Raw genomic sequence first — 21781 nt, 5'->3', positions numbered from 1 at the left:
CGGCCGAATAAGTAAGACGGCTGCTCATTATTTCGCGCCATTGCGACCAATCCAGAGGTCCGCAGATGGCGCAATACCAAGGACCTGCGTGTTCCTTTGACTAGTTACAGTCGCGTCCAAAAGTTTTCGACACTTTTTTTCGCCCTACTAAAAATCTCGATGTTTTTAAACCTTACTAACCAGAATAAATTAAATAAAATCTCCTGTAAAATAGTATTATATTAAAATATATTGATCTAAGTATATAATATATTTTTTTAAATTTTTTAAATTAAGAGGTTCTTATATTATATAAGTTTAAAGTTTATCCTTAAAAAAAGTATAATTATATATATTTTAGCCCTTACCTATTATATAAATATAAACTTTTTTCAAAAAATTTTATATATAAAAATTAAAGCTTTTATCTTATATTTTCTATATATTTAATAATATAATAGGCTTTATATATAAATTTATTAAATAAAATCCATTTAAAATTAGCTACTTTTATAAAAAAAGTAGTAAAAATAGCTAAAATATAGAAAACTTAACCTTTTTAATTAAGTTTTTCTCAATAAAATTATATATAATATATAAGATTTTATTAATTGTATTTATAAAATAAGACTAAATATTTAATTTTTATATATAAATTTTTTTATAAAAGTTATTTAAAAAATATTTATTTAAGTTTTAAAAAATATAAAATTTAATATAACAGTATATTATAAACTAGGGCTACAATACTTAATCCAGACCTGCTAAGACCTAGGATAGATAATAAAGGATAATAAGATAACTAGATCTATATATAATAGTTAGATCAGCTAATTATAGATAGAGCTATTAAGATTAAATTATCTAGATAACCTAATAAAACAGATAGATAGATAAATAACCTCTAAAAAAATAAAAGTTAGAGGAATTAGTAATTTATTTTAATTACTATTAAATCTAACCTTTAATTCTACTATATATAAACAGCTACTCGCCTATATCTTTACCTCTTATCTCATATTCTATTTAACTAGTCCGACTAATTATCTCTGATAAAGAACTTCCTCACTTTAGCTCTTTATAGTTTAAATCGCTTAACCAATAATATATTAGGAAAAGAAAAGATATTAAGAAGTAGTACTAAAGATCAGTATAAAGAATCTAAATATAGCCTAAAGCCTGGCACTTAACCTAAACTAATAAATATTACTAATTCTAAGCAATTAAGATTAGTAAGTAGTACTAGTCCTAATTAGCCTAAATAAATAACTATTATAGGCCTAGGAAATCTAATAAATTTAAGAAATATTATAGAACCTAAAATTTAGCAGGAATTAAATACTACTGGTGCTAAATCTACTACCTTACCAGATTCTTAATATTAAGTTAATAATGTAGCGATAGGAGCTCTATAAAACATAACTTAGGGATTATTAGAAAAGATAAATATAGCTGCAGTTATAGAGCTAATAAAATAAATAAATATAGCCCTTAAATCTGAGTCTATTGCTAAACTGCCTAAACCTTATTAATATTAAGTTAAAGATCTAGATACTTACTACTATTAATACCGTTATATAGATTAATATTTTATCTATAATATATCGATGTTTTAAACTAAAATAAGTAAGGTAAACTATACCGCTGTGTTACTTTTAGATAATTATAAAATAGTTTAGAGTTATAGATCCCCTGCTTTAGCTATAATTTTATAATAGGGATTTTAATAATAGCTGTTAAATTATCTTAAAGATCTATAATATTAACCCTAGATAGCTGCTATATAATTCTGGGGGCTAAAATAATAGCTAGGACAGACCGCTTAAGAATTTTATAATAAATTTAAGCTTTGCAGAGCTAAATTAGCCCTAGAGGATAATATTTAAAGCTAAACCTTCTTCTCTATATTATAGAAAGATATACAGAACTAATTATTTAAGTATATATATATTTTAATTAATTTAAACTAATTAGCTTCTAAGGCTATAGTTATTAAATAGAGTCTTAAAAACTTTATTAAATCTTAATTAAAGGACTTTAAGAAGAAGGAATAATCCTAACCTTATATAAGGGAAAAAACTAATTTTACCTATATATATAGGACAAGTAAAAGAATAAATTATCTTAGTTAATCTCTATAAAAACCTATTTAAAATATAAAATAAAGAAGTTTAAATCTTTAAAAGAATAAAAATAGTTAAAGAAAGAAAGGCAATACTTTAATTATAAGAAGAACAGATATATTAATAAATAATATCTTAATAAGATAAGAAAGGACTCTGAACCCCCTAAAAATAAAGATATTAAGCTTAATATATTCTAGCGCCTTAAAGGTATAGAACTAGAGTTTATAACTTTAATAGGTATATTAATTAAAGGTTATATTATAAAAATAAATACGCTTCTTAATTCCTAAGCATATACTAATTTTATTAATTATAACTTTTTATTATATTATAGATATAAGAGGTTTTTATAAAAGCTAGTTAGATATACCTTATAGATAGGAGACTAAATAATGCTAATTTATAGCTACTTCCTAATTATTATTAAGATAAAGAACTTAAAAGGAAAGATAGAATAATATAAGATTAACTTTTAGATTATTTTTATATAAGAATCTAATATAGTTAGAAAGAATTAAAATATAATTCTAAGATTATTATAACTATACTATAATAATCTTATTATAGATTAGAGATATTTAACTTAGAAATACTAATAAGAGGCTTTACCCTAAATTAAGATTTAAACCCTATAAGCATTTATAAAGATAGCGTAAAATTAACCAATCTATTATATATAAGGGGAATATATTAAAATAGATATAGAAGAAATTTAACTTCCCCTATACTATATATAATTCTAAGATATCTTTTTAAAAAAGAGAGCTAAAATATTACCCCTATTAGAAGATACTAAGACCTATATAATTAATCTAATTAATAATAAGTTGCTGCTATAGAGGCTTCTATATTTATATTTTACTAAAAAACTAGATATATTATAAAGGTATCTAAAAGATATATAATAATAAGGTTAAATCTAGGCTTTAATTAGCCCAGCCAGATTATTAATTATTTTTATTCCTAAGAAAGATAATAAACTATACTTATATATTAATTATTAAGGACTAAATATCTAAATAATTAAGAATTATTATTTACTGCTATAAATAAATAAGATACTAGATTAATTAATAGATATAAGATTCTTTATAAAACTTAACCTTTAAGAAGCCTATTATAGAATCTATATATAAAGGGGAGATAAATAAAAGACAGTATTTAGAACTAGATACAGCTATTTTAAATATCTTATTATATTGTTTAGACTATATAATACTCTAGCTATATTTTAAGCCTATATTAATATAGTACTAAGGGGCCTATTAAATATCTGCTGTATTATATACTTAGACAATATCTTAATCTTCTTAATAGATAAAAAAGAATATAAATAATATATCTCTAAAGTGCTAAAAAGACTCTGTAAGTATAATTTATATATAAAGCTAAGTAAATACAAATTCTATAAGAAGGAAATTTCCTTCCTTAAATTTATTATAGGATATAATAGGATTAAGATAGATTTCTCTAGGATTAAAATAATTTATAATTAGCCTATATTAAAGACCTTTTATAATATTTAAGTCTTTCTAAGATTTATAAGTTTTTTTAGGAGATTTATTTATAATTACTTTTCTATTATAATACTATTAATAGACTTACTTAAGAGTAGTAAGAATAATAAGAAGACAGGCCTATTAAAATAAATACCTAAAGTATAGAAAATATTTAAAGATTTAAAAACTATATTTATTAAACTGCTAATATTATAGTATTATAATTTAAAGAAGCTAATTATAATAGCTATAAATGCCTTAGGATTTACTTTAGCTATTATTCTACTGTAGCTTATAAGTAAGGTAATAGGGTAATAGCACCTAGTCATATACTTTTTAAAGAAATTTACTAAAATTAAATATTAATATAAAGTATATAACCAGGAATTATTAATAATAATTAAAGCTTTTAAGTATTAGAGATATTATTTAGATAGTAATAAATACCCTGCTTAGGTATAGACTAACTATATAAACCTATGCTACTTCTTTATAATAAAGACTTTAAATAATAGGCAGGTAAGATAGGCGAAGTTACTAGCAGGCTATAACTTTTATATTAAATATAAGCTAGATTATTTAAATACAGCTAATATACTATCTTAGAGATTAGACTATAAATTCTTAGAGAAGGAGTAGGAGATTAGATTATTACTTACCCTATAGAAGAAACTAAAACTATATGCTTTAAATAAAAAAGATAGTATAAGTAATTGCAAATACTTATTACTAAGACTATTAATATTAAAGGTTATTAATAAAAAGATAATCTAGGATTCTCTGAAGCTTAATCTTCTAAAATTACTTAGGTAGCTTTAATAGAGAGATATCTTTATACTAAAGAAGATTAGTAATTTAGAGACTAATTAATCTAGAAGCTCTAAATAGACTATAAATAATAAGGGTCTGCTATAAAGATAGGATTAGATTTATATCCTAAATAAATATTTACTAAAGTAAGAATTACTACAAATTTATTATAATAATCTATATATTAGCTATTAAGAAGTTAAAACTATAAAAAAACTATTTAAGTAAAAATTCTACTAGCTAGGTATATAAAATAATATATAGGAATATATAAAGACCTATAATATTTATAAAAGGAATAGAGTTCTTAAATATAAGCTATATAAGCAGTTAAGCTTACTATCTATAGTAAAAAGACCCTAACAGAATATATTAATAAACTTTATTATTAGCCTACTATTATTAACTTAATAGAGAGTTAAATATAATATAATATTAGTAGTTATAGACTAATACTTTAAGATAGCTCTATATATCTTAATCTAAGAAATAATTATAGTAGAAGACTTAGCTGACCTAATTATAAAAGGGATATATTACTAGTTTAATCCCCTAATATTAATTATTTCTAATTAGAGATTAGTATTTACTAATAAATATTAGACTAAGCTTTATTAGTATATATAAATTACTTAATTAATAAGTATTATTTTTTATCTATAAACAGATAGGCAAATAGAGCACTAGAATTAAACCTTAGAGTATTATCTAAGAGTATATATAAATTATTATTAAGATAACTAGGCGTTATTATTAAATACGGCAGAGTATACTTATAATAATATAAAGCATTCTACTATTAAATACTTACTATTTAAGGCCCTTTATAGCTTTAATCCTAATAGCTAGGATAAATATAATATAAGAATAAGATTAAATATTCCTGCTATTAAGAAATAACTTAAAAAATTATTAGATATTAGGGTAAAGTTAGAGAAGCACTTATAATATATTATTAAGGTGTAAGCGAAGTATTATAATAAGAAACATATACCTAAATTATATAAGATAGGGGATTAAGTTTTTTTATTAATAAAGAATCTATAAATTAATTAATTAAATAAGAAGTTAAACTATTAATTTTCTAGATCCTATAAAGTAATAGAGATAATTAAAAAGCAAATATACTAATTATAACTGCTAAAGAGTCTAGGCAGAATATATCTAATATTCTATATATCCCTGCTAGAACCCTATAATTAATAAGAAGAGATAGAACTTAAACAGCTAGATCTAGTTCTTATTAATAAAGAATAAAAATAAGAGGTAAAAGAAATCCTTAGCAAATAAATATTTTATAAAAAAAATAGTTCTTAATAAAATAAAAAAGATATCTTTTATATAAAAACTTATAATAAATATTAGAAGATCTTATATATATAATTAAAGCTTTAGAAGAATATTATAGCAAAAACCCCAGCAAAGTTTTTAATATAAGTAAGCTGCTTAAATAAAAGTAAGATAAAAGGAAGCTAAGAACTAGAAAGTAAAGCAAGACAAATAAATAATAATATTTTTTCTCTTATTAAGTTTTTTAATTATTATTAAATATATTACTATATATATTACTCTTTTTTTAATTTTCTTACAAGGTTTAAGAGTTTTAAAAAAGATATAAAAGAAAGAAATCTTAATAGGAATAATTTAATTTAATTAGGCTAGCCCTAGCTAATAATCTAAATATAGGCCTATAAAATTATCCTACTCAGCTATTTTATTATTATAAAATCTTTTAATAATATCTTCCTTCTCCTTATTAGAGAATAGAGATAGTCCCTATAATTAGATAAATATATTTATTATATATAAGATATTGCAGTTTAATAAATAAATTATTTAATATAACTCTTAAAGGAGATATAATAACTCTAATTTAAAATATAATAAGATTAGTAAGATAATAGCAGTACTGAGCTAGTGTCTAATAGTCTTAAATATAGATTTTTATATATATGCTTTTATAGAAGAAATATATATATTTATAGCCTTATTAAAAGACTTTAAATTATCTAAGAGATAAGCCTCTTAGCTAAGACTCTAAATATAAGTTAACTTGGCCTTATATATTAGCAGTATAAGGATATATAGCTTATAAAGGCCCTTATAATAAAGACACTTTATATTAATATAAAGACAGATATACTATTACTTTAGATCTTATATTAAGGCCTTTAAATAATAAAGACATATCTCCTGTAAAATAGGAGGAAAGTCTTTAATTAAACCCTTTAAGCTAAAAGGATTTATAATAAAATCTGTCTTAAAAACAGCAGGATAATTTATTACTATATTAGTATTAATAATAATAATTAATATTATTATCTTAGAGAGAGCTAAATTAATCTAAGGAGGAGATATTTTAATAGCAGCTTTAACTCTAGGAATAAGAGTTATAATAATATCTTAAATTCTTTAAGTCTCTATATTAGGGACCTTCTTTATTTTTAACCTCTTTTATAGTTTTTTAGCTAGCTAAATAAAAATTTCTTTTATTATAAGTATAATAAGAGTAGTATTATTATAATTATATTTTAATTTCTAAAGAGAATGCAATAGACTAGCCTATATCTCCTTATATATAAGAAGAACTATATTGCCAGATATAAACTAACCCCTATATATCTTAGATAGAAGATACTCCTTTACTAAGGGGTTCTTTATAGATAACTCTAGCAGAGATACTCTACTATTATTATTAATGGCGGTAAATAAAATAATTTATAAAAAAGGAGTTATTAGTTCTAATATTATATTAGCAGTTAGAGATATAAGAGGGAGAAATAGTTTATTAAGCTACTTATTATCTATATTAAGCTAATAATTAAATAGATAATCTTTAATTAGCAGCTATAATAGCTTAAGGCTAGCTATAAAGGTCTTATTAAAAGAGTCTAAAATAAATAAAATATGCTTAAAGCGCTTAAGAGGTATTATTATATTAATTAGCATTATTATATAAATCTAAAGAGTTATAACTTATATTAAGCGCATATATAGGACCTATAAAAAAATAACTCAAAAATCCTATTTTTAATATACCTATATAACTATTAATTATTTCTATATTTAAACTATTAAAAGCAGCACTAAATAAGCTGTAGAAATAAGAAAAAAATAGCTTAATATACAGGCAGAAGGACAGGAGTTAATTAGCAAAAAATATAAATACTCTTAATCTCCTAAATAAAAATATTAAAATAAAGCCAATATTAAATAAATTCATATAATAAGCATGCCTTAACAGCAACTTACTACTATTACTATAGCTATGCCTAAATATTTAAACCTATATAATAAATTTTATATAGCTCAGGATAAGCCTTTTAATAGGGGGGGATATTATCACGAACTAGGGCTACAATACTTAATCTAGACCTGCTAAGACCTAGGATAGATAATAAAGGATAATGAGATAACTAGATTTATATATAATAGTTAGATCAGCTAGTTATAGATAGAGCTGTTAAGATTAAGTTATCTAGATAACCTAGTAAAATAGACAGATAAATAAATAACCCCTAAAAGAATAAAAGTTAGAGGGATTAGTAATTTATTTTAATTATTACTAAATCTAATCTTTAACTCTATTATGCGTAGACGGCTACTCGCCTGCGTCTCTACCTCTTATCTCACATTCTGTTTAACTAGTCCGACTAGTCACCTCTGATAAAGAGCTTCTTCACCCTAGCTCTTTACAAAGTAGTATATTTTAAAGTATAAAAAATATATAAGAACTTATATAAATAATTTTTATTATATTTTTTTTATAAATATTAAGATAATAAATATTTATTTCTTTATTTTATTTTAAGTATATCTATGTTGTGGGTGCTGTTAAAAATAAAAATATTATGTAGTTAATTTTTTGTAGTGTCGAAAACTTTTGCCGTAGTACTGTATCTTAGCATGTTCTCTGGGATAAGGCACACAATTCAGTCGTTCGTATTGTGTGCAGCTGCATGTAACCCTCAGATCAGAAGGACCCTGGCAGGTATTGCGGCCATAGGATATGGCACAGTGTAAACAATATTAATAACTACTGTTGGTTTTCGAAACGCTGGCTATAGAGTAGGTAATTGGGGCTGCGAGGTTGATTACTCTGCTATTCATGAAGTAGTAATAATAGTTCACTATACCTTGACTCTACATGCACTAACATACCAATAATGGAGACCCACCCAGAATCTGTACCTAACTATGGTACTCTAGATACCAAAGTAATACTTACTACTGCTATGAGTATATATACTCTCCAATATAACCTTAGGATTTCAAAAATCAACCAATTGGAATTGTACCCAGTATCGATACCCAACGGCAGTCAGTTGTCCTCCCGATCCCAGAATATGCATTGTCCCTCAGACCCTGCAGACCCGACGTTTCGGATAGGCGATGAGCGCTGCAGGGAAGGGCAAGCTTTTCCCCGCAGATTTGAAAAGGTGCTGACATAAGTTCATACTTGATGTCAAGTTAGTTAACTACATTAGTTAATAGTTACAACAGTAGTAGTATGCAGCTCAGCACGCTCTAGTGCTCAGGAACGATGTACCGACACGCAAATGAATGAAATGAGTGACCTGATCAATCTACTGCATCACTTCATGATAAAGTAATTCATAGTCTGACAAGGATCAGAAAACGATCGTTCAAGTAAATACGATCCACCAATCTCAGTATCTCATTATCCCATATATGCCACAGGGTTAAATTATGCACTTTTTCTATCACATCATTATTAACAAATATAGCTTTATCCCCGTCTCGAAGGAATAACGTGTGTGTGTGTGTGTGTGTGTGTGTGTGTGTGTGTGTGTGTGTGTGTGTCAAGTCTTTCTAGAAGTCTGAAATAGCTGTCTTCATGAGTCTATGCCGGAATTCGTAAGACGTCGCTCAACCATGGAGCTGATTCTACGCCATGACGGGTCTGGCGAGGTAATCTCCGTAGACGGCTCGAGGACGGCAGCGTAGCCATCACTGCATCTTCTCAAAGCGCGGACCCGGAGCTCAAGGGCTGGGAGTATAACGCGACAGTGTCGCAAGTCTCCTCGCGGAAGCGGGCAGTGAGACTGCACACGATGACTGGGACTTGCATATACATACATACGAATCTATTCGTATATGTAGCTCTAATTCTGATGCATGATTTCCTACAAAGAAGTTAGCAGACTGCATGGACGAGCAAAAGGCCGGAGAAACCAAATCAACGTACGCTAGCGAATTTGCTCTTAGCGCGAATCTTTGGCCCAAAGAACAGCAACACCCAAGGAACAATCGTGAGAAGAGCGCCCTGGAATATTATTAGTGACAGCTGGATACGAAAGGGGGAGAAGACTGGACGTACGATGCCACCTAGGAGACTAGATGCAGCCGGGTAGCCGAGATTGTTGAACATGCTATTCGTTACCAAGGGAAATATACCACCGAGCAGGTTACGGCCTGGAAGATGTTTGTCAGTATCTCAGATAAAGATCAAAGGAAAAATCAAGATATTTACAGAAAGATTGGGCCGCTAGAGCAGAGCTTGCATATCGGTGATAGGTATCGGCCAAATAGTTAAACACGGCCAGGTAGATAGAAAAGATGCCCATTGTCGCACAGCCGACAGCAAGCGTTGGCACGATCCATGGGATAGACGAGAAGGAGGTCCAACCGAACCAGAAGAGTCCCGCGGGCATCAAGGCCGATTCAATGCAGGTGAAATATAACCGCCCCTCTGGTGTACTGGAGAGCTTGCCAAATCGCTGAGCGAGCCTCTCCTGGTAGATACTCACGAAAGTGGCGATAATAGATCCAACGCAAATTGCTATGGTCATCAGTTTCAACTTCCTGAGGCATCTCAAACTGATCTGTGAACCTACCGGTAAATACAGCGCCGACTTGCTCCAAATTAAAGTTGTGGTTTGCCATGAAAACCAGCGGAATAGAGCCGAACTGGAGATAGAGGACCGCCCAGCTGAAAGCGACCCAAAGCGAGAAAAAGAACACGACAGGCTCTGTGAAGAGCAGATCTGGTAGACATGTTATTCAGCATTAATTCACCCCGAAATGATCACGGTCAACTTACGGAACGGCCGATAACAGGAGATGCTGATCATCTTGACCAGCGATTCCCGCTCTTCGTCGCCCTTGACTTTCCATCGGATGCGCTGAACTCGCCGTCTTCCCGTGGACGTATCCGGCACCAGAACTCCAATGTAACCTGCCTCTTCCAGTCTTTCATAGTATTTGTTGAGCGCTTTCGCTTTGCGACTTAGGAGGATGCTGCCACGCGTTTCCTTGAACGATATGAAGATTACGAGAACGCAAACGGCAGAGGCAATAGCATGTGAATAGTATACCCATCGCCAGGAGGTCCGGTGTACAATGATGCTGCTGATCAAGGGGCCGAGGCCTGTGCCGAACAGTGCTGCGCCAGAAAATAACGCCATCGGGGCATTGCGGTCTTCTGCATGGTAGATATCACTGATGACTCCGCCAACCATAGTGGAAAAAGTAGCTTCGAAAAGAAAAAAAACCATCAGTCTTGCATCTGAAAGAGAAAGTAAAGACACGACTTGCAGAATAGACTTACATCCTCCTACACCCTGGAAGAATCGCGCCACAAGCATCCCGCCAAAAGAGTCCGTTGCTCCGCATCCGATGAGGCATACTATCCCCAAGAATATCAGCCTCTATATCCAATCAGACATGACTTGCGACCGAAGCTACTGACCCGTGAAAAGGATACCGCTGGATATGAACATGGGTCTCCTGCCATTGATCTCTGAGAATGGGGCTAGGACCATGGGCGCAATCGCGAACCCGGTTGTGAAGATGGTGATGCCCAGATCGTACACGACGGTACTGATGTGCCATTTAGGACTAAGTACCTTGGATGCCGGGTTGAACTCTCCAGCCGAATATGCCGCGAGTGCTGTCACTGCGCAGGAGATCCACGTAATGAGTGACTTGCGCCGTTCAGACCAGAGGAACGGGGACATATATTTCTTGAGGTTGGGAGGTTCTGGCGGCGGCTGCTGACCAGGTTCCGGGGACGATATACCGGCCGGTGGGGGTAGTGGTGTGTCGAAATTGAGATATAGATATTCGATTTCCTCCGATTCCATCCCCTCAGCCTTCTCATTCAGACCATATCCGGGCGGCGGTGTGTTCCTCGCGGTGTTGATTTCCGCTTCCGCATCGGGCGATTCAGCCCTAGCTTCGACATTGTGCTCCATTTTTGGGCCACTATTGTGTTGCGCGATAGCCATCTGGCAGGCCGCACGAGTACATAGTAGTGCCTTAGATGGCTCCACGAAGGGGAAGAAAGGGATTATAAAGGAACCATCGTCCCATTACGCTTCTACGTGGGAGTCATAGCGCATTGCCGAAGAAAACGAGGGGACCCCAAATTGACCTAGTGTGGAGATGCGGAGAGATATCCGGCTTTCTCCAGAACTCAACCAGCTTTACCTTTACCGAAGGCGACCAAAGATCTTCAGTAGGATTAATAATTCATTATAATGATAGTTCTGAGCCCCGTAACTAGCCGACATACTCTGATTACCGGGCCGAATGCGGTTCACCGATTGACCGAGCAGATAAGAAGGTAAAACGCCAATTGAGCCCACAACATACTTACAACAGTTATTACCTAGGAATCTTCACCTGAAGCACTGTTAACAACTTCTCCCAAACCCCACGCGACTAAACGAGATCGCATGTATTTCATAGTGACTGAACTTGCGAGGCTTTTGTATCAACATCTAGGCTCTTGAGGTCGATGGGGAACAACGTATCCACTTCAGAAACAAATCCGCAGCTTAACTATGGGATGTATCCATAATATCCATAATCCGTGCCTTTTAGGGCGCACCCACAGCGGGAAGCTGTCCCGACGGGTAGCTGTCCCGCTGCGGGTGCGCCACACTGCAACCGCGAATTTGCTCCTACTGTATTTGAAGCTATTATTATTATTGTTCATAAGAGTATATTCAGCCTTCCTCGCTGTAACCGATCAATTTCATCGAGTCCTTTTATGCTATATCGGTCTGGCTAACTGTTCTAACCTGTCATTGGTGTATTTTTGGTGTATTTGCGCCGTAGGGGTGCTTGTACAGCCCTAATCTGACTGATCGTATCATTTGCCATAGCAGGATATTCTGTAGCATATTCGATGACACTGCTCACAGGCATATGTCCACATCTTGCTAACCCATTGCTCAGGCTTACCAGTGCGTAAAAGTGCCTAAGTTGCACACGCGTGTAGTATCCTAGGAGTCACTGGTATATTCAATCACTCATATAGGCTACGCACTATATCAAAGCTTCCTGCTGACAGCTTTTAAGAGCCTTATCCATTAGTGTCCTAGTTAGTTAGTTGTATAAGCTTATATAGGATTCTTGATGTGTGTTGAAAGTGTTTCAATGAGAAATACTATATTCGCGCGCAATCTTCGGCGATATTGGGGTTTTCTTCGGGTTGGGCGAATCTGTAGGCCTCGATCAAGCGACATTCGTCAGATTTAGGATATCTGTCTTAGCTGAAGGGAGCGAGGAAAGATTGCATTAGGGAGACCTAGTTACGTGGCAACAGTTGTAATTATTCCTCCACTCTCTGGATGAACATAGCGGAGCGGGTTCCACCTGTCCCGATCGCTATACTGCTGTCTCTATTGCACCAGTAGCTCAAGCACCCAGATCACTTGACCCGTATCCCTTAACACGTGACTTAAAAAAGGCCATCATTATCAGAATTCTGTACCGCGAGACATGCCTGGTCATTATAGAAGAATACTCGAATCTCCGTTGGCAAGTGTTGAAACCCACTGTGATGCGGGTTGGAGAGATCTTCGATGTTGAGCAGAAGTTGGATGGCTCAGTCATCTTCGGATTCCTCGCTCTGCAGATATATCATGTCGCTCCTGCCAGTTAATAGGTGACCGCACATCGCCCGTGGATATTGGCGCTTAAACGGATCACACGATGGAAGATTTCGATAACCTCTGTGCCAATATAGCCTCCTGAGGATCTATATTCTTGCATAGCGCTCCGTCAGACAACAGCATCCCAAAACACAAAGGAAGCGCCTCCTCACCTGAGGATCTGCAATACCAACGCTAATCATCAACGCGAAACAGCTAATAATTGGACATCCCTCTTGCACGATAGGACTGTGCATACAATTTCATTTGGTGTAAATCCGCCTACCTCACGGAGTCGCAGTGCCCTTCTAGAGATGTAAAACACTGTCGAATCTCTTCATTGACATAAACACCAACAGTCCATTAATGTCTTTTGTTTTCCTTCAGCAAACCGCAATTATGTCTCGTGAGATCTTTCTGCTCGCCTTTCCCCAGCGCAATATCCCAGCGCATTGGTCCAGATACATCTAACAAAACCCTCTATCGTTGATCTCATGCGTGAGCTAGTTAATTCATATTTAAAGGAACTTCTTTGGTTAGGAAGCTCAGCAACGAATGCCTGACGTCAGAGGCTAGAGCCCAATACGAGCCATGCTCCCAAGGATCCCACTATTTGAGAAGGAATAAACCAGGAGGCACTTAATCAATTAGACAGATGGTCATGATTCTTGATTATATCTTCAGGAGGCTTATGGATTCTAGGAAGGACAAGGCTGTTCCTGAGCTAGAATTCAATCCCGGGCATGTAGTCGACCTTCCCAGGACCGATAACAGCGAAGCTGGGAATCAGATCATTATCTCTGGAACTTGTCCTGGTCCCAGGCGCAGTTAAGAAGGTCCCAGTCTAGGTCATTCTCGTCGTATCGGAGACTAGCAATAGACTATGAGTCATAATAAACTAATAATTTTTCAGATATCTTATGATAAACAGCTGACACGTGATACTGTTAATGTGGGACTGTTCTAGACTATGTCGAGTAAAGAGGGAATTTTAAAAACTATTTTATTTATTTAGTGAATGTCTTGATGTCTTTACTTAAAGTATTCAGATAACAGATAAAGTTGGTGCCCGCGTTTAGGAGCTCGTAGCGTTCTAGGGTGGGCCCTAAGGTAATCCCAGAAATCTCTAGACTTTAGAGCCCCAGTAGGAGACTGCCGAACAGCCGCATATTAGTAAAGGGCTTAAGCCATTAGTTAAAAAATAGGGACTAATAGCAGAAAAATTAATTGATGTTCTATGCGGTATGTGTATAGTCAGCCGCACCTCGGATTAGATACGTCCCATTTAATCCGTTAAGAGGATAGTAGACAGCCAACCAAATATTATAACGATGCCAGGCACAGTATCTTGGACGAGAAACTCGGACGGGCTTGACTCCTTGATTGTTTCCAAACCAACGAGTAGATATCTAACTAGCAGATTCTAGGCGTGAAAGTAGGTCTAAACGGCCATTACTTTATTGTTTCATTTCCCTCCCCTTTTTAACCTATCTTATGCGCAAACCAATATATGACTTCGAGGAAAGGAAACAAGGAAAGCTCTATTCGTCAGGTATATAGCGATACAAAATATTACACAGAGGTAAAAACAAGCACATCCCAAGCTTTTTTCTAGAGACATCGCACATCGCTATTTCTGGCGTGTCACCGACCATTCCTGCCTCACATTGATCCCGCTGGTTTCAATGATGTCATAGGGCTCACGTTCTGGATGATCCTTGTAGTTGGCCGAGTTACTATCATCCTCCAGTTTGTGGCCGGCCGCTGAGACGTCAATGGTTGTGACGCCCTCATCCATCCGCGTCAGAGGGTATTCGCCGTCGCGGAAACGTTGAGAATTCTTAAACGCGCTACTATGTGGTTGTGCTGAGTTGGAGACATATGCGCCCCGGGACGAGAACCATCTGGGGAAGGCCACCCGAAGCACAGGGCCGATCATCGGCACGCACGCGTTGGCCACGGCCAGGGCTGGCTCGGTCACACTCCAGAAGGCGGCCCAGATCATGGAGTAGGGAAGGTCAGTGAAATTGACCGTCGTGAGGACGCGAATTCGGATGATGGTGATGGCCGAGATACTAGTGAACGGATTGATTGAATCAATACATGAATGGTTAAGAGGAAGAATTGATGGATAGATCGCCAACGTACAAAAAGCCCACACAGAAGATGGCGGACAAACCCACTCTCATGATCCGAGACATGTGCAATTTTCGGATGAAGTGCAGCGGCAACACGATGATCATGAGGTCGGTGACCAGGTTGAAGGCTCCGATGGTGGAGAACGCGACGTTCTGGCTGGCGCAATGTGCCCCTGGTATGCTCTGGTTCCAGTTGGCCGCAAAGGGGTGGCAGAGGAGAAAGACTTGGAGCATGCTTCCCAGCCAGTATGCGGCTGCGCAGGCCATGCAGGCCCATGCCGCGAGGCGAAAGGAGCGCGAGACGAAAATGCGGAGATAGAAAAAGAGATAGGAAAACTTGGCCAGGACCATGGTGTTGTAGTAGACGATCTGGTAGGCGACTAGCTCCTGTTGCCGTATTAACATGCCATTATCAGGAATCTCTGGCAGGACGATGATCGGCGGGATGGACTGGCTGATTACCTTGAAAATGTAGATAGTATTCTCGGTTGGGATCTCACCAACATGGCGCCGCATGCCCACATGTGCATACTGGTAATGCATACCCAGCATTCCATATGTATGGATCTGATTCCCATTTGTCCGTCAGCCAGAGGAGATCAGACATCGCGGAATATTAATTTTGGATCCGATAAGAACGGTGGGTGCCATTCCTCTCTGTGATGGTACTTACCAGAGATCCCACGATGCATACATCATCCCACCAAATGTTCGTACGTCGCAGCTTCCTCGACACAAACCGCAGAATCACCAGGGCGGAGGCCAATACCACCAGAACGGTATTTGCGATGAGCTGGTTCCGCACGATTGGGATGGCAAAGATGCTGTAGTACTTCATCTTTACAAACAATCATATGGCTCAGCCTAGTTTGGACGAGAACTACATTGGGAAATTTTCATGAAAGACCGGGCAGAATAGTAATTATCGAGAGGCAGTGAGACAGTACATATTGGGAGCATCTTGTCAGAAGCTCAAAACTAGCCCGAGGCCGAACCGATCTAGATCATCCAAAAAAGACCTTAAAATTAGCCATGCTATGCGTAGTTAAGGCTAGCAGAATCTTCTCTAGTGGCGTGTGTCACGTCGTTATTCCAACGGCTTGAAAATTGCGGACACGAGTATATCTTGATTAAGCCAAGAGTCCTAAATAATAGGCTCATCCCGAGCCGGACGGCCTGTGCCTAAAATTTCCACTTCAGTTTAGATCCACCCAGCCGCCACGCCAAGCGGCAAGGTCCTGACAAGTTACCACATTATACAATCAAGGTCTTAGATTCGAATCCGCCCTGAAATAGGCTATTTTATTAGGTCAAATGGCTTAGAATCTAGAGTCCTTGTCTAAGTATCAGGGCTTAATAACAGAGGGGTGAGCTCGGATGGCACCCATGTTTAATGCGGAGACTGTATTGACTGCCAAGAGACTTCATAAGTTAGATTAGTCTTAGGGGCCTAATGTGCTACTATTAATCTAGCAACATTCACGGGTTCTAATGTTCAACGGGCCGGAAACTTAGTTAACATCCAATATATTGATCAGTGGATCTTTCCCCACTCCTGCGGCACAGTTGACGGAATCATGCTCTATACAAGCATTAATTATCTGGTGTCGGGATTCTGTCCGTACCTCCTGCACAACCCCTTGAAACAGTATCTTCTAAGATGGTCCAATCAGCCTATTCAGCCACATTGAAGGCGGCAGGCATATATGTAACTTACTGACAGTAACGTTAGCTCGACGCTCAGGCCGTTATCTAAATTATTGTTCCCTAGAAGTCAAACAATTATAGCGCAACAGTAAGTTAATAGCGATGCTGCCACGTCATGCTAGCTGGAGATAGTGAATCATTTTTTTCTTCCCCCCGAAAAGCTGGGTTCCCTTCCCCCCATGGCTGGTTTCTCATGCAAATTGTGCACCGCGGTCCCGTATATCCTGAGCATGACGTGACTTAATAGGTGCATTGCAGTTTGTACTATTGCTGTCAGTTAACCTGCTCCAAACCAGATAACGATTCTGGCCCTTTTTAAGGTGCCGTGTGGTCTGACAATTTGTGACAGACTTACCCATTACCATTCCACACCCCAGTTCTCCTCTTCAAGCTGTTTCAACTCCATTCACCTATTACAGGAGCATTATGGCCGATCATATTCCATCCACCTCATCTATTGAGGCTCTTAGTGTCCGTCAATTTGACTATATCGTCGTCGGCGGTGGCATCGGGGGCCTAGTAGTGGCCCGTCGCTTAAGTGATGATGCCACCAAGACAGTTCTGCTTATTGAAGCCGGCGCCAATCGTACGGGAGACGCCAGAATCGATACGCCTGGTTTCCTGGGCACTCTATACGGCGATCCCAACTATGACTGGGATTATATAAGTGAGCCTCAGGTGAGATGCCCGGGTTCCCCCAACAAAATTGTGCCGCGTGCTGGGGCTTCTAACAGGGGATGCGCAGAAACATGTCAATGGGAGGCAGATCCCACAACCACGAGGTAAGGTGCTTGGCGGTTCCAGTGCGATCAATTTCTCCGCCATTCTGTATCCCTACCGAAGAGATTTTGACTCATGGTCGGAGCTGGGGAACAAAGGATGGACAGCAGACGACCTTGCGCCATATCTACGCAAGTTTCATACCTACTCTGCACCTAGTTCCGAAACAGCCGCTCTCCTATCGCTGGACTATATGGATCCTAAGAGCCAAGGTGCCGATGGACCCCTCCCAGTGACTTTCCCCGATATCTACGGCCCATTAAACCAGTCTTGGCAGAAGACGTTTGATGTGTTGGGTTGGCAGTCAAATTCAGACGATCCCATTAAGGGAGAGAAGCACGGGGCCTTCGCATGTCCCTTGTCCATCGATCCCAAAACCAGGGCCCGCGCGTATGCAACGGCTTATTATAGCTCCGATGTGGCACGGAGGCCGAATCTGCAGTTGTTGACAGAGACACATGTGGAAAAAGTCCTTCTGAAAAAGGGAAGTGATGGTTCGATTTCGGCAACGGACGTGCAGGTGCTGACCAAGGAAGGAGAGCACCACCAGATCTCTGCCAGGAGAGAGGTCATCCTGTCTGCCGGCTCCATCAATACACCTCAGATCCTGGAGCTTTCAGGCATTGGACAAGAGGAGATTCTCAACAAACACGGTATTCCCGTCGTCATCAGCAATCCTAGGGTCGGAGAGAACCTGCAAGACCATTGCCTTGCCGCAGTCAGTTTTGAGATCGCCGATGGTCAAGCCTCAGGAGATCTCCTGCGAGATCCGAATTTACTGCAGTCTGCGATCAAATCGTATCAAGAGTCCCAGTCCGGTCCGCTCTGTGGCATGCCTCTAAGTATTGCATATCTGCCGCTAGTTGACCGAAATGGCATCGTGAGCAAGGATGTGGCCGAGAAGTTGGTGCAAGAACATTTGCATACACCCGCAGACCATCCCGGGATTAAGAGACAGTACGAGGTTCAGCGCCAGACATTTGTTGACGCGAAATCATCAACGGCTGAATATCTCTTCCTGCCAGCCCAACTCCGCATGCAGCAAGGGAAGACAACCATGGGTGAGCTACTCGCTCCAGCTCTTCCAGGCAACTATATCAGCATCCTCATCCTGAATAATCACCCCTTCTCGCGAGGATCGGTTCACATCCGCTCCGCCGATCCGCTGGCGAAGCCTGTCTTCGATCCTAACTATCTCTCTCAGCCGATCGACCTTGAGGTCCTGGCGCGCCACACACAGTATCTGGAGCAGATCGTCCAGACAGCCCCATTCTCGACTCTGCTGAAGAGCCCATCGAGTCGGATCCCTGAGGAGGCTGCCGCGGGCTTCGAAGACCTGGAACTGGCCAAGAAAGTTGTCAAGGACCGTCTCTTCACCTGTTTCCATCCGGCGGGGACCTGTGCCATGCTGCCCAAAGAGCTCGGCGGCGTGGTGAACGACCGGTTGGTCGTCCATGGGACAAAGAATCTGCGCGTTGTGGACGCGAGCGTCTTCCCCTTAGAGCCGACGGGAAATATCCAAGCGACCGTCTTTGCAGTTGCAGAGAAGGCGGCTGATCTGATCAAAGAGGACAACAAGAATTGAACCAAACCAGCATGTAGTTAACGAGCTCATATCCCATCACTTCATACATAAGCGAAGATATATCAGACTACTACCCAAATTAGGAAGTACAATAAAACAATGGCCGACAGAAGCAAAGTATGCCGTCATTCCGGACATATCGCTGCTGTCGTCCCGACGATATTAATATCAATATTACAATCAATGTCTGCGTCTACAATTGCGTGGCTTTCCCGTCAATTCTTCCCTTCTAGCTACTGTGCTTTCCTTCCATGACATAGCTTCGTATCAAACTCTACATAAGGTCGTTCACTATCACAATTGACTCTCGCAAAACTCAAGGACCTCTCTGAAGCTATGTGCGACAATCGGCCGGAAAGTTCCGTAGCGGCAAGGATGGCCTCTTGAAACAACAACTAAGTTAGTTTGTGATTGAGATGTTGACACACATGACACAGAGTCCATGCATGTGCTGAGTTCGGCGGGGGATGGCCAGGATGGCGTGGAGAAAATCGATCAAAGTGAGGCGCCGGGGAACCGGGAAGACGCGGCTCAATGTCACACTGGCTCGTGCGGCTTGTCTTTCCAGATCCTAGCCAGGGGTTAATTATAGCTAAGCTCTGACACCGTGTGCGATCGGCATCCTTGTTACTATTGCTATACACTACTTGAACAGGACGTCGTCGAGGAAATTCCTCGATCTGAGATGGGCTTCAGCATTAGCCTACCTACTTTTGGCAGGTGGTGTTGAAATAGCCAAGGTGAAAAGACCCCAAAATTGTGTGGAATTCTGCTAAGTATTGTGTATGAAAACAGTGAAAAAGAATATTCAGCATGATGGAAATGACGAAAAAGCGAGCGAAAAGAAGACAGCTAAACCATCATTACAGATATATTCGAGAGACGCCGTAGCCAGTCTACTATGACTCCCCTCTGCACCCGCGACTGGAAAGGGCATTTCTTCTGTGATAACCCAAAATCAGGAGCGACTCTGCAGCATGAGGCGCTTGAACGGCGCATCGAGAGGCAGATCGCGCGGGGCTTCATGACGCTCAAATTGGGTTTCTTTGATGAACGAAAGCACTGCCGCATCCACTTCAGCAGGATGGGAGGCACTTAGGAAATGCTGGCCACCCTGGATCACTTCGACAGTCGCCTTCGGAGATTGAGTGAACAGCTTGATTGTCTCTTGGGCGTTCGCAACCGAGTAAACTGGATCAGAAGTACCCTGCCGGAAATGAGCCTGTTGTACCTTCTTTCGAGGTAATAATGGGCAGACTTACGTGGAGCCAGAGGACAGAACACATCACATCGGCGAGTCTTCCGTGCAAACCGTCTCTATCGCTGAGATTGATCATAGACATCCGGGCCCTCTTTCTGCCATCATCATGTCGATAGTTCTCCTGAACCCCCTTGATCAGAGTCTGCCGGATGGTGGTATCGATTTCCCTTCCAAATCCCATGTCGATCAAGAGGTTGCAGAACTGCTCGGTGAGCTCAAAATCAGGGGCCGGAGCCTCAACGGTCAATTGATGGATGATCGGTTCTCCAATCGGTCTTACGTCCCAGCATCCGAGGTTTCGGGATCGTTCCGATTCGGAGTCCATAGACGTTCCCAGGGGAATGATTCCTTGGACCTAGATTCACACGGCGTGTTAGTCTAATGCACTCTAATCAAAAAGACGAACATGGGTTACCCACTCTGGTGGGAGCAAGCAAGGCGAGTCTGGCCGCAATCCAGCCCCCTTGACTGGTTCCAAGCGCATAGAACTTGCTAATGGTCAGGGCATCAAGAAGCTGGACCACCATGTAGGCCGAGTCCCAATAGGTATAGTTCTCGCATTTGGTGCGTGTCTGTCCATGGCCGAGTAGCTCCACCGCGATGAGATTCACGGCGTCCGCAAGCTCCTTGTCACCAAATTGAGGAAGGTACTGATCAGAGGTCGCCATAAACGAATGAATCATCAATAAAGTCGGCTTCTTCCGGTCATAGCCATGTGGCATCTGGTAAGCGACATCGATTCCACCGAGATGTGGCACGCGGAGAATCTGGACACCCATGTTCGGCTTGTTGGTTCGAAGTTTCACTTTAGTATAGTCCCTTTCTTGCCGGTCTCAATGTATCTATGAAGTATAGAGGTGTTCAGATAGCAAAGTAATGTACTTTTGCCCATGAAATCTTGCCCGCAGGACGGGGGTCGACAACAACTATAGTGAGATTTATACCACAAAACATGCCGTCAAAAGGGGGTGAACATGCCATGTGGCCGCCCAT

The 21781-nt window shown here is 38.3% G+C and overlaps 4 protein-coding genes across 4 annotated transcripts; 1 reads left to right on the top strand and 3 right to left on the bottom strand.

Moving 5' to 3' along the window:
- Nucleotides 1–9540: 9540 nt before the first annotated feature.
- Nucleotides 9541–11631, bottom strand: C8Q69DRAFT_505667 (putative MFS multidrug transporter; the record flags this gene model as incomplete). The annotated part of the gene is made up of 8 exons (XM_028632729.1): nucleotides 9541–9561; nucleotides 9624–9701; nucleotides 9756–9850; nucleotides 9909–10217; nucleotides 10273–10422; nucleotides 10479–10910; nucleotides 10986–11063; nucleotides 11127–11631. The coding sequence occupies 8 exons, from the start codon at nucleotides 11629–11631 to the stop codon at nucleotides 9541–9543; spliced, it is 1668 nt and encodes a 555-aa protein (XP_028486430.1).
- Nucleotides 11632–14683: 3052 nt separating this feature from the next.
- Nucleotides 14684–16404, bottom strand: C8Q69DRAFT_461207 (integral membrane protein). The gene is made up of 4 exons (XM_028630227.1): nucleotides 16129–16404; nucleotides 15918–16022; nucleotides 15466–15842; nucleotides 14684–15392 (listed from the first exon to the last, which is right to left on the bottom strand). The coding sequence occupies exons 1-4, from the start codon at nucleotides 16291–16293 to the stop codon at nucleotides 14948–14950; spliced, it is 1092 nt and encodes a 363-aa protein (XP_028486429.1). The 5' UTR covers nucleotides 16294–16404; the 3' UTR covers nucleotides 14684–14947.
- Nucleotides 16405–17250: 846 nt separating this feature from the next.
- On the top strand, nucleotides 17251–19852 carry C8Q69DRAFT_518660 (putative aryl-alcohol dehydrogenase). Its single transcript, XM_028633446.1, has 2 exons — nucleotides 17251–17840; nucleotides 17908–19852. Exons 1-2 carry the CDS (start codon nucleotides 17589–17591, stop codon nucleotides 19525–19527), a joined length of 1872 nt encoding a protein of 623 aa, XP_028486428.1. The 5' UTR covers nucleotides 17251–17588; the 3' UTR covers nucleotides 19528–19852.
- Nucleotides 19853–20112: 260 nt separating this feature from the next.
- C8Q69DRAFT_490949 (alpha/beta hydrolase fold family protein) lies at nucleotides 20113–21781 on the bottom strand (the record flags this gene model as incomplete). Its single annotated transcript, XM_028632134.1, has 4 exons — nucleotides 20113–20734; nucleotides 20790–21143; nucleotides 21208–21555; nucleotides 21767–21781. 4 exons carry the CDS (start codon nucleotides 21779–21781, stop codon nucleotides 20486–20488), a joined length of 966 nt encoding a protein of 321 aa, XP_028486427.1. The 3' UTR covers nucleotides 20113–20485.

The sequence above is a fragment of the Paecilomyces variotii genome, assembly GCF_004022145.1.
Source record: "Paecilomyces variotii strain CBS 101075 chromosome Unknown C8Q69scaffold_3, whole genome shotgun sequence".
Taxonomy (NCBI): Eukaryota; Fungi; Ascomycota; class Eurotiomycetes; order Eurotiales; family Thermoascaceae; genus Paecilomyces; species Paecilomyces variotii.
This window is presented reverse-complemented; position numbering and strand designations above follow the sequence as displayed.